This window comes from Coregonus clupeaformis, unplaced genomic scaffold (genome assembly GCF_020615455.1).
Source record: "Coregonus clupeaformis isolate EN_2021a unplaced genomic scaffold, ASM2061545v1 scaf0148, whole genome shotgun sequence".
Classification (NCBI taxonomy): domain Eukaryota; kingdom Metazoa; phylum Chordata; class Actinopteri; order Salmoniformes; family Salmonidae; genus Coregonus; species Coregonus clupeaformis.
Genome location: NW_025533603.1, coordinates 68,517 through 84,661, shown reverse-complemented (window position 1 = coordinate 84,661; position 16,145 = coordinate 68,517). Strand labels below are relative to the sequence as shown.

Genomic DNA, 16,145 nt, shown 5'->3' with positions numbered 1-16,145 from the left:
AAGAGAGAGACACTGTAGGGGAGGGTAATCATTTGCTCTCCCAACTGCACACATAGGTAAGAACAGATTTTACACTGATTATATGAGTTATTGATAGATAACAGTTGTTCATTTAATAGTGGCAGCACAACTGTTTGACATCTGACAAGTTATCTCTATTAAATATTTTGTAGCTTTATCATTTCGGTCTAAGCAATGTTGTAATCAGATTATGCTATATATAGTTTTGGTGCATTGCAGAGTTTCAACAGTTAAGAAAATGTATGAAAGAACACTAACAAAGTGCCTGGTACTATTATTACTCATCTAAGGTGGGTGGTGTTCCGCTTTTTAGTCCATTGAGCAATCCTTGTGCAAGGGGCGCATTTACACTTTTACAGCATTTGATAGATAGGCGCTTGCTCACCACAAAGAAAAATGCGGAAGCTGTAACCGGAAGTACATCTTTGGGTGAAAAGTTAGCTGGCTGGCTAGCCAGACATAAATCTCACATTCCTTTGAAAAATAGACAGGGAAAGCGTGATGGCAACATCCATTTAGGGTACATATAGACCTATCGTTGAAGAATAAATAGAAAGGGGCCGGTTGGGGACGATAGACCGTGTCATCGAAGTAGAGAGAGGCAAGGAAGTAACGGTAGCCTTCTACAACCTCCCTGGCTAGCTACCAACTGTAGGGGAAGCTGCTAGCCAGCAAAAGGATAACGTTAGGTGAGTGCACAAACTAACTAGTCATAATTTCTAGCTAGCGCTTTTCTATACTATTAGATACATTAGGTTGTATGCAGGTGAATGCTATCCCAGGGCTATCAATATCACACTGATTGACACATACTGCAATCCTCTTGAATTTGGGTTCGACAGACTTCACTTAGCTAGCTATGACTACATGGATGATTAATTGATGACCGTCGGATATTATGTGTGCTCAGTTGTTCTTAGCTGTCTTGAGCCTAGCAGACAGCTACCTACCATAGCTAATCAGAGGTATGCGAAGAGGTGGGTGGGGCACTAATGCAATAGGGTGGTCATGGTGTCTAGCAGGGTTATCCATCAAGCAACTACCAGCTGTTGTTTCATCCAAAATGTGATTCCATTGTTTGACAAGATGGTTGTTCTCACACAAACCCACTGGCTAAAATGTAAAGACAGATTATGGATTATGGAGTGCTGTGGTAGTTTTCCAGCTCCACAGACAAAAATGCAATTAAAGGGAAAATCCACTCAAACTCTTTTGGCATTTTTTTCATTAGTCCACTGTTCATTCAGTCCAAAAATGTTTTGCATGTCAGCAGTCAAGTTTTCAAGATATTGGACTTTCAAGAAGCAAAGTGTCATGGCCAAATCAAATGTTATTAGTCACATGCTTCATAAACAACAGGTGTAGACTAACAGTGAAATGCTTCCCAACAATAGAGAGATTTTTGAAAAGTAAAACACTTAATAATACACAATGAGTAACGATAACTTGGCTATATACAAGGGGTTCCAGTACTGAGTCAATGTGCAGTGGTACGAGATAATTGAGGTAGATATGTGTATATATTTAACTAGGAATATAGTGACTATGCAACAGGATAGATAATAAACAGTAGCAGCAGCGAATGTGATGAGTCAAAATGTAGTACAAAAAGGGTCAATGCAGATAGTCCAGGTAGCAATTTGGTTAACTATTTAACTAACTATTTAGCAGTCTTATGACTTGGGGGTAGAAGTTGTTCAGGGTCCTGTTGGTTCCAGATTTGGTGCATCGGTACCGCTTGCCATGCGGTAGTAGAGAGAACAGTCTGATTTGGGAGGCTGGAGGCGTAGACATTTTTTTGGGCCTTTCACTGATTTTTTTCCTAGTCGTACAGTGCTCCTAAAATAAGACTTGTTGCATATGCGACCAAATCGATCACACTTTAGAGCCCTGAGTCGAATGATGGCACAAACCGACTGGTACCCAGGCTATCCTCATATAGCTTAATGCCTAACATGTCTCCAAATCTCTCTCCCCTTAACTCTCTCCCCTTACATTTACATTTACATTTACATTTTAGTCATTTAGCAGACGCTCTTATCCAGAGCGACTTACAGTTAGTGAATACATTATTATTATTTTTATTTATTTTTATACTGGCCCCCCGTGGGAATCAAACCCACAACCCTGGCGTTGCAAACGCCATGCTCTATCAACTGAGCTACATCTCTGCCGGCCATTCCCTCCCCTACCCTGGACGACGCTGGGCCAATTGTGCGCCGCCCATGAGTCTCCCGGTCGCGGCCGGCTGCGACAGAGCCTGGATTCGAACCAGGATCTCTAGTGGCACAGTTAGCACTGCGATGCAGTGCCTTAGACCACTGCGCCACTCAGGAGGCTCGTCATTAAACTTGCTTGTTCAGAGTAAAGCAGGCTAGGTCTTACTACGTCTGTGTGCATGACTGTTTGGGTGGGAGTCTGGGGATTCCATTCACAAGCATGCCATAGCCATTTGACCTCTATAAGATCGCTGTAAGATACAATTAATATCATACGTCACCCATTCACTCAGTCAGTATAGCCTAACCTAGTACTACTGCCAAGCTGTGAGGGAGATCCCAGTCCCCTCTGAAAGGCTAGTGACCTGTAAGATCAGAATCAATTAGAAGCTTTGTCACTGCATGAGTAACTCCCCCAGACAGACAGTCACAGACAGAGCTGGGCGTGTCTGTCCTGAAACTCAGGGACAACAATGGAGCTTTAGCAACAATAGGGTAGTCACTAGATGGCCATGCTAGAGAGAACAACACTGGTGTCAGAGCTGATGAACAAGTAAGTATTTTGTTGTTGATTTAGGGTTATGGTTATGTTTGGGGATAGGGTTAAGTGTTAGGGGAATTGATACAGTTACATATCGGGATATTATTTTTTGATGATGTATTGTATGGACTATATCGCAATATTATTTTTGCGCTAGTTGGCTGTACCTGCACCAAAACTCCAGTATTTTTCCTTCATAACTTGTACTCCATCTTCTTTTTAAATAGGGAGACAATTTGTTTTCAGCGCTTTTATTTCTATGACTGATAAAAACTTGTTTTCTCATGGCTCTCTCTTGTCCTTCTGCAGCAGACATATGGTCAGCAATATGTTTGGAACATTGAGTCACAATAAAATCACAGTATCGAATTGCAATACATATAGAACTGTGAGAATTGTAATACATATTGTATCGTTGCCTAAGTATCGTGATAATATAATATCTTGAGGTCCCTGGCAATTCCCAGCCCTAGTTCAATAGTGCCTTTAAGAATCAAGTGCTTCTACCTGTTTTATACTCAGCATCTGGATTCCAAAGCTTTCGCCCCCTAGCAGCTTGTAGGCTTGTCACTGTAGTGTTCTTACTGGTTTGGCACAGGATCTATTGTTTGTGTTGTTTGTATCAACTCTGAGTGTTGGTGTGTCTGGTGAGCACTTAGACAAAACACCCACTGATAAAAGAACAGTGTTTAGTGTTATATCCACATCCAACACAGAATGATGCTTCGCTTGGTGGAAATATATTTCAATCCATGTCTGGGCCTTGCAAGCCATCTCAAATATAATCTCCTCTACCAAATGAATTGTCTTCTAATCCTCCTTTGTAGACCTACGACCATGTGGAAATCATAATGTACTCAATAAGCTATGAGCTATTATTATTATTATATTATTGCTCTCTATACACGTGATTTCGCCTCACAGCCAAGCTGTAAAACTAGTTAAGATGATGAAATGCAGACCCTGGTGATGTCATCCAACTGAAATGAGAGGAGGGAGATTGGGGGTTGAGGTAGAGAGTGATTTAGGGGGAGAAATGGGGAGCAGAAGAGAGACATAGAGGGAGAGGAAAAAGCAGACCATGGTGTTGATGATGTCACTCAACTGAAGTGCCAAATGTTCTCACCATGGGTCTCATCATCTCTGGATCAAATTTCATCTGTGGGGAATGTTTTTTGTCAATGCCTTTACAGTTGGCTGAATAGTAAATTAAAATAATACATCATAAAAAATAACTTTGTTTATAGCAGTATTTGGTTTGATTTTAATTCCTCAAATAGGGTGGTCTATTTCTGATTTAGAATAATTTCCAGGGACATGAGGAACGTTTGCCCCTAGCATGTCTCAGTCCTGTGACTGTCTCATGCATTATCCCTATAGCTTCTCTACAGTATGCTATCTAATATAATGAGACACTTTTAAATGAGAGCACGAGAACTGACTCCCGAGTGGCGCAGTGGTCTAAGGCACTGCATCGCAGTGCTAGCTGTGCCACTAGAGATCCTGGTTCGAGTCCAGGCTCTCTCGCAGCCGGCCGCAACCGGGAGACCCATGGGCGGCGCACAATTGGTCCAGCGTCGTCCAAGGTAGGGGAGGGTTTGGCCGGCAGGGATGTGGGTTCGTTTCCCACGGGGGGCCAGTATGGGGGGAAAAAAGCGTCTGCTAAATGACTAAATTGTAAAAATGTAGAACCAATAAGCCTAGTTCTCTGCCTCCACTTAGTGTAGAGCACTGGCTCTCTAGAAAGGTAGAAAGCCATTACAGATCAAAGCGAATAAATATTTCCCTCATAACTGAACAGTCTGCTGGGATCCAACGCCCTGGACCTCATTAGCAGAGGTTTCAACAGGTTTCTGTCTGACTGAGGATATTACAGGGGAGGTCTGCTCTGCTTGGTGTAGGCTATTTCTTTAATCACAGAGAGGAGCCAAAGCTTTGTCCGTGGAGTGTTGGACTCTTGTTAGGTTGGACTTTTTCAGCCAGTTTCCAAGACCACTTTGTGTGTCCGTTTGTCCATCTACCCCCCTCTTTCCATCTGTCCTAGTCCCACGGGTGTTTTATAAATAAGGCTGCTAGCTAGCCTACAGCAGCCTCTGTGCTAGGGTGGGCAACCAGATTGGTTGATGTCCCCTTTGGTCATTTTCCTTTAATATTTCATCCTGCTCTTCTCTGCATTATTTAATGGTAAGTCAATTTTGAAAAAAGAAAAGTGAAGATTTAGCAGTTTGTGGCTTTTTGTTGCTCACTTTGAAGGCTTGTGAGTGCAAATATGATCACTTCTCTCTTTGTCTTCCTGTCAGTATTTTAACTGCTAAAGTAAGAAGTTGTGAGTGAAATATAGAAAATGCTGTGTTTTACAGAGGATCCTAAGAAAGAAAGTTAGCTTACTTCCTGTGTTTTACAGAGGATCCTAAGAAAGAAAGTTAGCTTACTTCCTGTGTTTTCTTCTTCAGACTCTGTGGTGAGACCTTCGTCAGCATATCAGGAATACTTTCACCCACTGTTGATGTCTTTATCTTGTCAGAACTTGTGTCCCCCAAGTCACAGCTACATGCAATGTGGAAACCTCAAAATGCCCACCAACCTCAATTTCAAACTGAAAAACGATTTAAGAAATGTGTCTTAAAGTAACTGTCCAGTGGAAATTTCACTTTTTAAAGTTCATATTCTGTTAGCTCATACCCAAATTATGTTGTTGACTTGTCCTATACTGATATTTGTGGCCAAAGCATAAATTGGAGAAAAAACACTTTAAAAAACCCACCTCCAACTTGTATTTCACAGACCGTTTAAATAATGTGCCTGCGATTTACTCCTAGAACATTATGTCATGTTGGCTCATTGGCTGATTGGCTGAGCTTGCCAGTCAGCGATCTACTTGCATTAATATTTTTAATGACCGTTATACACCACCCACACCATTCTGTTGTTGGGGTACACCCACGCCATTCTGTTGTTGGGGTACACCCACACCATTCCAACACAGAAAAGCTGCTTTTTAACATACTTAATGAAAATAAAATAACTATTTCACTGAGATTATAATTAATTATAGGTCATATTTAATAGAAATCTGGTGACACTGGGAAGGAAGTTACGTTAAGACTCTTATGAAACGGACATGACGTAACATTAAAGTCAAGCCTGAGTGGTAAATGATTCCTCGTCTAAAGGCTGATTCTGATCATGGAGAAAGAAATCAGTCACCCGCATCATGAACCCACATCACAGCACGTACTAGGCTAGTTCTTGGGCACGGCTTTTACATCCAAAACAAACCAGGCCTGAGAGAACCCATGTATATTATCACTATGGCAACGGTTCCTAAATATATTGTTGCTCTGTGATCTAACAAAAGCATTTCACATTATGGACAAAAGCATGTTTCTAGTCATAACCCATTCGGCTTATTTACGATCCAGCGCCAGTGGTGAGGCACTGGCTAGGACCCATCAATGCCGTTATTTATATAGATACTCTGTAGGGCACTATAACAGCCTCGCATCTAGCTGAAAGTAATGTTAGACAGGTACTGAGGAAGAGAGCCACGTCTCTGTTTAACCAGGGGTCACCTACAGGGCCACAGGCGTTTGGGGAAACGCATTCTGATTTTGTGAGGAATCTGAGAGAGCCGCTGAGGTAACGTCAACATTTGTAACAAACACGTGTGAGGTAAATATTTGAGCTAACCCATTGAATGACCCTCTCCTTGTAGCTCAATGACCCGGTCATTCCTATAGTAAACCATGCTGTAGTTCTTAACAGTTTTTATTACAGTGAACGGTTTCATACTGAGAGTTGACCTTGAAGCAGCTATAAGTGACGCTATGTTTACGGTATGCCTCTCTCCTTACTGAGCCTAAGGAGTGGCTAGTGTGTATTTACAATCTAGGGCGAGGTACTGTGTAAAGCAGCCAAGGTCTTTCATAGGTGTGTGTGTGTGTGTGTGTGTGTGTGTGTGTGTGTGTGTGTGTGTGTGTGTGTGTGTGTGTGTGTGTGTGTGTGTGCATGCTTTGGGGGTTCTCTCCTGTAGTTAGGCTGTGGGTTTGTTAGGTCCTTGGTTGATGTGTCCCCACTAATTCACCAAAGAAAAATATTTCCTTACTATTTCAAAAGCTTTGTGTGCTCGCCTCAGATAAGCTAATGCTCCATGGTTCATTATATATCAAAGGTTTATTTTAGCTCTGGTCACTGTTATCCTTTTTACAGCTGTGCTCCAGGTTTGATAGACCTCCTCTGTAATACAGGCATCTCTCTAAGAGTTGGCAGCCTCCCTACAGCTCATTTGAGTTGATATTGATTTGGAATGGATTGTGTTTGTCTTCTTCTAAATCGTTCTAATAAACCAATATTCTCATAAAGAGCAGCTGTCTTCTTCTCTCCTCAGATAGTAAAGAGACAACATGGCTGACTCCAGCAGCAGTAAGCCCTTCATGGTGACTTCCTCCATCAACCTCAAAGTCACCACCCCCTCCTTCTACAACCAGCCAAAGAAGTTTGCCTCGGTCAACCCGCCACGCCCCAAAAGCCAGTCCGACCCGTCGCCTCCCCCAGGCTCAACTCCTCCCCCAGGTCCCTCTCCTCCCCCTAGTGTGGTCTCCTCAACACGCGGTGTCGGCACAGCTGTCATTGGTCGAGTTGGAGTGATGCCTCCACCCCCACCATCGCTCTGCGAAGGTGATTGGCCCTTTTCGTTTGTCATTTTGTAAAAATGTATCCCATGCATCTAGTTGTCTGGTTCAAAGTGACCCCTAACTCCTTCACTTAAACTCTTTCCCTTCACAGTGCAGATGTGAAGTAACTGGAAAGGTGTAAACAATATGGTGAAGGGTCCCCTAAGCCCAGTGTAGGGGTTAGGGGAAGTGGCTTGGGGTTGTTTTAGGACCAGACTTATCTCGCAATAGAAGCATCAAACATGTTATTATTTAGTTATAAGTATTTAGCTGTGTTTCTGATAAAACAAGGATTTTGGATCCCAGAGTTTGAGCCTGGTGTTAGCAACCCAACAGATTGGTAGACTGCAACATGGCCCTTATCCCATCAATGAAACTCACCCCTCCTGTTACTCTCACACTCCAATCACTGCATTTAAAGGGATACTGTGAGATTCTGGCAATTAAGCAGTTTTTCTACTTACCCATCTACTTATCCCTTTAAGTCTATTTTCTTGACAGTATCATTTCACTGTCTCTGTGTGTAAAAACTGTATTGTCATGGAGTTCCCTTGAACGAATGGCTGGGTGGGTGCATTGAATAGATGACAGGTTTTGAATGAATTACAGAACATTTAGAAACCATTTTATTGCCACGCCTTTGTTTTAACCAATCACCCCTCCCCGTTTCTATTAGACTTCCCGCCACCTCCTCCTCCGTTGGACGATGAGCTGCCAGCCCCTCCTCCCAATTGTGCAACCACACCCCCAGCGTATGATGCCCCTCCCCCTGCCTTCCCTGCCCCTCCCCCTCCCGCTGTGGATGACCTGCCCCTCCCCCCCGCCCCGCCTGAGGAGAATGTCTGTCTCCCCCGTTCCCTGTCTCCCCCTCCTCCACCACCCCCTCCCCCTCTCCCAGTCTCTGGTCCTAGCAGTGTCCCCAGTGCTGGGGAGAACTCTCGGGTGAGTCTGGGTTAATAATCATAATAATGGAATGCGTTTTGTAATATAGTACTTTCCATAAGGTCCCAAAGCACTTGTCATTGTATTGGTGTAATTGTGTTGGATGACAGCCAGAACTCTCATCCACATAACTGCTACCATGGTGGATGTCCTCAATAAGCAGATGTGGATGTCTATTGCCTAACGTGCTTAAGTTCTGATCCATGCAAATCAGTTACATGCTGTTCTATCAGTACACTTCTGTGCACATTCCCCATTGACACAAGTGTATGATTTAGGTGGCAGTTCGAGTTTGCATACATATTTAAAGTCAAGATTCAGCCTGTTGATTAACAATCATCATCCTCTCTTGCTCTCTCCGCCCCCCTTCTTTCTCACTCTTTCACAATCCCTCACTCTGTCTGTCCCTTTCTCTCTCTCCCACAGCTGTTGACAAAGCAGACTAGTTTTGACAAACAGCTGGACTCTCTAACTGACCTTCTGTCTGAGATGGAGACCAGAGGACCCTTCAACCCCAAGGTAAAGAGAAGGGCAAGAAAGGGGGAGGAGGGAATGTATTTCATATACTGTAGAGCTTCATATACTGTAGAGCTTCATATACTGTAGAGCTTCATATACTGTAGAGCTTCATATACTGTAGAGCTTCATATACTGTAGAGCTTCATATACTGTAGAGCTTCATATACTGTAGAGCTTCATATACTGTAGAGCTTCATATACTGTAGAGCTTCATATACTGTAGAGCATCATATACCGTAGAGCTTCATATACCGTAGAGCTTCATATACTGTAGAGCTTCATATACTGTAGAGCTTCATATACTGTAGAGCTTCATATACTGTAGAGCATCATATACTGTAGAGCTTCATATACTGTAGAGCTTCATATACTGTAGAGCTTCATATACTGTAGAGCTTCATATACTGTAGAGCTTCATATACTGTAGAGCATCATATACTGTAGAGCATGATATACCGTAGAGCAGGGTTCTTCAATTCCGGTCCTGGAGGGCTGAAACACTTCAGTTTTTTATTTCTACCTGGTAGTTAATTGCACTCACCTGGTGTCCCAGGTCTGAATTAGCCCCTGATTAGAAGGAGAGGATGAAAAACAGAGGTGTTTCGGCCCTCCAGGACCGGAATTGAAGAACCCTGCTGTAGAGCTTCATATACTGTAGAGCGTCATATACCGTAGAGCTTCATATGCTGTAGAGCTTCATATACTGTAGAGCTTCATATACCGTAGAGCTTCATATACTGTAGAGCGTCATACCGTAGAGCTTCATATGCCGTAGGGCTTCATATGCCGTAGGGCTTCATATGCCGTAGGGCTTCATATGCCATAGAGCTTCATATGCTGTAGAGCGTCATACCGTAGAGCTTCATATGCTGTAGAGCTTCATATACTGTAGAGCGTCATATACCGTAGAGCTTCATATGCTGTAGAGCTTCATATACTGTAGAGCTTCATATACCGTAGAGCTTCATATACTGTAGAGCGTCATACCGTAGAGCTTCATATGCCGTAGGGCTTCATATGCCGTAGGGCTTCATATGCCGTAGGGCTTCATATGCCGTAGGGCTTCATATGCCATAGAGCTTCATATGCTGTAGAGCTTCATATGCTGTAGAGCGTCATATGCCGTAGAGCTTCATATACTGTAGGGCTTCATATGCTGTAGAGCTTCATATGCTGTAGAGCTTCATATGCTGTAGAGCTTCATATGCTGGAGAGCGTCATATGCCGTAGAGCTTCATATACTGTACGGCTTCATATGCTGTAGAGCGTCATATGCTGTAGAGCTTCATATGCTGTAGGGCGTCATAGAACCACACAATGTCAGTAAACCAACAGGGGAAACTGAATGTAACAAAAGACTGCAGTAGACACAGCATGATACAGAGAGAGGGAGTAGGAAAGACTTGGACTGAGAAGATGGAGAGAAACAAAGATGAGATGCGGAGGGAATGGAAAAAAGAGCTGAGGAAAAAAGAGAGAAGTTTGAATAAAGGGGCCTTCAAAGTAGAGAGAGAGATGGAGAGTCAAGAAAGAGAGGGAGAGAGAGAGCAGGTCAGGAGAAACCGTTTGGCCAGATGCCAGGCTGTTTTGTGTCTGTTCAGGTTGATGGCTCTAGGATGAGTAAGCTGTTAGTTACTGCACACACACAGACAATGAGAGAGTGATGCACAAAAACAGAGATTGATTCACACCAAGGAAGTGAGTGATGCAGAGACCCACACCCTGAATGATGCATATAAAGAAAGAAAGAGACGCAAACAGAAAGAGAGACCAAGCAAGACAGAGAGAGAGAGTGATACACAATGCATACTCCATTCTGATCAGGCCTGTGGGGTGTGGGGCCAGGCCAGCGGTCTGGGGAAGGTTTTAATCCTCCTGGGAGGAACTGGAGCAGAGAAATGTTGGCACAAGCTCATGATAAAAATGTCAGACACACATTACTACTGATAAGCTCAAGTTCCCCTGTATGACTCAGAGCCTGTGCTTTGTGGATGTTGAGTATTTGATACGATTGAAAGTCGCTACCTGCAACCTTTTTAAGTTTTTGAATTCTATACTTGAATGATACTATTAGTCGTTTTCACCCTTCCTACAAACACAGCCGGCTTGTTAAGTAGGGTGGATTGTTTAGAATGTTTCAAATAGAACTGTATAGAACATTGTATTTTCAACAGGAAAACTTCAAAAATAGCTGTAGGGGCACTCAGTTCATGATGTTTTTGTCTAAAAGTAGGTTTGAGTCCATGCAACAGCTTGTTGTTGCGCGTTGTCTCCATAGTTCTCTTCAATTCTTCAATACATATAGCCTGTAATGTTTTCTTGTCTGATCTTGTCTCCCCAGTTGCCCAGTCAGTCCTCAGCTCCTCCTCCTCCTGCCCCCAAGCTTGCAGGTCCTCCCCCCACCGCTCCCAAGCCCAACCTCTCCTTCCTCCCCCCTCCAGAGATGGGAGACAAGCCCCCTCCCGCTCCCTGGGCCGAGGAGCTCAAACTCCGATCGACACACCGACAAGCCAATAACGCTACATCCGCCCCAGCTCCTGCGCCTGCACCTCAGCCATTTGCTAAGGCCCCAGTCGTGGCTCCTAAGGCTTTTGGGGGCATAAAAACAGGGACGTCCGTGCCTCCTGTGGGGCTGAAGAACCAGAACCACACCCCGGCTCCATTTGGTTTTGCTCCTAAACCTTCCCCTGCAGCCAGCTCCTTCCCTCCTCCTCCTGCCGCTCCCCCCGCCCCTCCAGCCAACAAAGTGGCTCCCCCAGCCTTCAATCACTCAAAGCCATCTTCCATTGACTCTCAGATGACTGTGAGCCCGCCCCTTCCTGCTCCTGTGCCCCCTCCTCAGCCCAAAGCGATGACATCACCACCCTCTTCTTACAGCCAGCCAATGAAAACTCCCCCTTCATCAAAGGTATGTTAGGAGACCCTTTGGGGTGAGTGTGTGGGCGTGCACGTTTAGTACTCCCCCTGTTAAATCTGTGTGTTTTCTGTCCACCAGCCCTCGCCCCCTGGGCCTGTCTCTGTCCCAGGTGGAGGTGTTCCTCTCTCCATGAGGGAGGTGGAGGAGCTGGAGAGAATGACCCATGCATTCATCAAAGACATGGACACACACGCTCCTGTCATCACTTCACCACCTACAGGTACACACACACACACCCGCCGTTCATCACCTACACTAGTTCATTGTTTCATACTACCATACCCATCGTGTCAGAATAATACTCTATTATCAGAGCATCATTTTCTTGTCCAGTTCCTGCCTGACAGCACTCCATCACAGAGTTCTGTATCTCAGTATGCTGTTGGTTCTGATAGACTGGGCTGTGGTTCTGATAGACTGGGCTGTGGTTCTGATAGACTGGGCTGTGGTTCTGATAGACTGGGCTGTGGTTCTGATAGACTGGGCTGTGGTTCTGATAGACTGGGCTGTAGTTCTGATAGGCCTTTCATGGAAATGATTGATCAGTGTAATTAGGCAGTAAGGAGCCTCCTCCCTCCTCTCTCTCATTGATGCTAGACCAGTGTGTCTGTGGTAATTAGTCAGATGACTATGTGTAATAGGACTAACTGAGCTCTGCCTCTGTCAGCATCAACCAACTTTGATCCTCTCGCTCTCTGTCCTCTCTCTCTCCGTCCTCTCTCTCCCTCCGTGCTCTCTCTCTCTCTCTCCTCATCTCTCTCTCAGAGGTATGTGGGAAGTGTGGTGAGGCTCTGTCTCGTTCCCAGCCTGCAGTGAGAGCCATGAACAAACTCTTCCACTCTGACTGCTTCTGCTGTGTGAGCTGCCATCGCCCCCTGCAGGGCATGCAGTTCTACGACAAGGACGGGACACCACAGTGTGAGGACTGCTACACTGTGAGTACACACATGTACACACACAGCAATTACATGCACAAAAAAGCCTACAGTAATTCATTCATTCTCTCACACACAAAGACATGTAACTTGTTTACTCTCTCTCTCACCCTCCTGTCTGTGTGTCTCCACAGAGTTCTCTGGCGGTGTGTTCTCGGTGTGGGGAGCGTATTACAGACCGTGTGTTGAAGGCGGTGGGCCAGTGTTTCCATGCCCACTGTTTCCGCTGCTGCACCTGCGCCTGCAGCCTGGAGGGGGCGCCCTTCATCACTGACGACAACAACAACCCATACTGTGTCCCAGACTACCACAGGTACGTCCTCTCATCTCCTTGTCTCTGTCTAATGTCTCTCTCAGGTATTGTGTGTGTGTGTGTGTGTGTGTGTGGGGGGGGTACAGGTCTAATGTCCTCTCTGTCCCCCTGCCTGTAGGCGTTTCTCTCCCCTGTGTGTGAGCTGTAATGAGCCCATAGTTCCTGACGCCGGCAGTCAGGAGACCGTCAGGGTCGTGGCCCTCGACAAGAACTTCCACCTCAAGTGCTACCGCTGTGAGGTAAGGACAACAGACATGCTACATCTAAAGTACTATAAACACATAAAGAATGTGCCAGATGTAAAGATAAACTCCTAAGGATGTATTATGACGAGATGGTTAAATGTCTAAACAGTTTGAAGGGTGTCCCCCGAGTGTTTTGGATGTATAGGTTTTCCAGTGACCTTCTGCACATCCTGAAGCCTCTCTCTCTCCGTCTCTCTTCCTGTTTGCAGGATTGTTCCCGCCCCCTCTCCATAGAGGCGGACGCAGACGGCTGCTACCCATTGGACGGCAGGATCCTGTGCATGAAGTGCCACACCCAGCGGGCCAAGGCTATGCATTGATTGGTGGACACATCTGTTATTCAAGTCGAACTTTGAACCAAATCCAAGGCACAGGATCCATTCAGCTTCCACCATTCTGTCTTTACAACAGGGCTTTACTTGTGCACCTAGTGTGTGTGTGTGTGTGTGTGTGTGTGTGTGTGTGTGTGTGTATGTGTGTGTGTGTCGTTATGTCTCGCTCCTCTTTCTGCTTATTCCCCCTGTCTCAGTCCAGAGGTAATGTACTGCACTGAGATAGACTCCTTTCCCCTTCTCCCCTTGTGTTAATGCCAGTGTTATCAAGGCCATTTTTTGTTTACGCTAAATCTCCCAGCATGACTTGCACAAGTACAGCTTAGTCATGAGCTGTGTCCCAACAGTCAAAGATGGTTTCCTCTCCTCTTCTCTCTCCACTGATAGGAAAACATGTTAATAAGGTTTTAGCCATACAACTTTGATTTGTCTAGGCCTTCCACTTTTCAGTGGTACGGAAGGGAAAGAGTTGAACTATTACAGAGTATTTGAGACATAGTAACGGTAAGGTGAAGTTGCCCCTAGATGCTGATCTTGGGTCCCGCCTACTTATTAGGGTTAGGTATGGGGACGGCAAATTGATCCTAGATCTGTGCCTACTGGCAACTTTTCCCAGGAGTTTAGTGTAACCCCCTGACCCCGGTGCACGAGGAGTTGAACAAAAGTTTAAGGTGGACTAATTCATGTTCCCCTGCACCTCCCATAGGGCTGAGCTCTGGTGGGCTGGTGGCACCTGAAGCACTTTGGGAGTTATAGTGCCTGCAAACATACAAGGTGCTTAACTGCCTTTAGAGAGTGCTTTCTACAGAACTACATATCCCATCAGACATGATGTAGCAGAGCAGTGTGCTGTGGAAAATGTAGTTCCTCTGGGGGGGCCAGAGGAACTACATGAATGTCGCTCTCGTTTGTTTTTGTTGTGTGCGTTTGTTGCTTTATAGGCATGCATAGCTACAGATCACTCAGTTACTCTCACCATTTTATCAAGCACAGAATGAGGGTACATTACGATCAAAATTACAATTAATTTCTTTGTCAAAGGGATTTAAAGTGTATTAGACGATTTAAGATCATGATTAGAGATACTACCATTACACACTACCAAGAACAAAGAGGTAAAAAGTTTGCCAAGCACAGATTCCATTCCTAGTATCTCATCATGTTAAATAATTAGAGTACTGTAGTTTAACGAGGGTTGCATGGCTTAGAACAGGACCTACGCTCTAGGCAGAAGTTGCTCTTAACTGCAGTTCTAGGATCAGATTACTCTACCCCATCCCTAATCTTAATTTAAAGGGGATAGAGGGCAACTTCCAGGACCTACAGTTTACCTTCAGGTGAATTGAATTAATGAGAGGTAATATCTCTATACCTATGTTATTCATTAGATATCTCAACTCGCCTGCATACCAGATAAGTGTGCGTTCAAGAGCGCTTCATTGAGGATGATAATCACAAATACTGTAACTATACACCTGCATTTACAAATGCTTAGTATTTGGGGCATTTGCAGATCTCTGACTAACGTAATAAAACTGATTTTATGAATCAGGGTATTAAGTATTATAAACATGCAACAGATCAAATGGCCAGTCCTGATGGCAGGATAAAAGAGAGAAATGCCCCAATCTACGGTGTTGTATAGCAGGTCATTGACCGTAGTAGCAGCAGTTCAAGGTGTTGGTAACACATTTCAAATCCAGGCAGTGGTCACTCAAATGCATCACACTTTAAATTCACTGCCTTTATTTTCATGGAATTCACTTTCATTTTTAATCATGTTTTTTGTCTGCTTTACACAGTATATTGTTCCTCTTCCTTTCTCATAATATTCCAATGAATACCACTGTTTCCATTATTCAGCTTAGTGTAATTTTGTGTTGATATCAGTTATATTTACTCTAATTGTAATCTAACCATACTGTATTTCATTGATAAGTACTTTTATTTTCTGCGATTTTTATGTGAAACTTGGTGAGGTGCCATTTTCACCCTAGGATTCCACTCTCTCCTGTTCATACTAGTTGGCACCGAACACCCATCCTTACACATTCCTCAGTCTGGCATAGCGACACAACCCTAATGACAAAACTAACATTCAAAACCACATGGCCAAATAGGACTCAATATGCATGTTATCTGGGTCGTTGTTAGCACCTTTAGTGTTATAACAGTTGTTTTCCTATTTTTATTTTTCTCACAAATGATTCCACCTTTGTGACCATGCCTTTGTCATCACTGTCAGACCACTGGTGTGTAATGATGCCTTCAGAAACACATACTTTGCTCATTTATTTAATGATTGCCTTGTTCTTTTCATATTGTTCTTATGAATTCCTCTCTTATATATGTGTGAATGTGTATATGTTTACGGTTCCAAACATGCCAACATTATTTACCAGTACATGTCATTATATTTCTTCTTTCATTTTACTGTACTCAAAATAAAACAAATGGCTAATTGCCTAAATCCGGTGTGGTTTTATTG

General features: G+C 44.1%; 2 protein-coding genes across 2 annotated transcripts; both read left to right on the top strand.

Moving 5' to 3' along the window:
- The first annotated feature begins 252 nt into the window (after positions 1-252).
- Positions 253-8,829, top strand: LOC121585384 (leucine-rich repeat extensin-like protein 3). Its single transcript, XM_045213744.1, has 5 exons — positions 253-710; positions 7,169-7,458; positions 8,131-8,294; positions 8,353-8,396; positions 8,823-8,829. The coding sequence occupies exons 2-5, from the start codon at positions 7,185-7,187 to the stop codon at positions 8,827-8,829; spliced, it is 489 nt and encodes a 162-aa protein (XP_045069679.1). The 5' UTR covers positions 253-710; positions 7,169-7,184.
- On the top strand, positions 8,280-16,127 carry LOC121586219 (zyxin-like). Its single transcript, XM_041902747.2, has 8 exons — positions 8,280-8,396; positions 8,823-8,915; positions 11,257-11,823; positions 11,911-12,052; positions 12,598-12,767; positions 12,902-13,080; positions 13,199-13,319; positions 13,535-16,127. The coding sequence occupies exons 2-8, from the start codon at positions 8,886-8,888 to the stop codon at positions 13,643-13,645; spliced, it is 1,320 nt and encodes a 439-aa protein (XP_041758681.2). The 5' UTR covers positions 8,280-8,396; positions 8,823-8,885; the 3' UTR covers positions 13,646-16,127.
- The last annotated feature ends 18 nt before the right edge of the window (positions 16,128-16,145 follow it).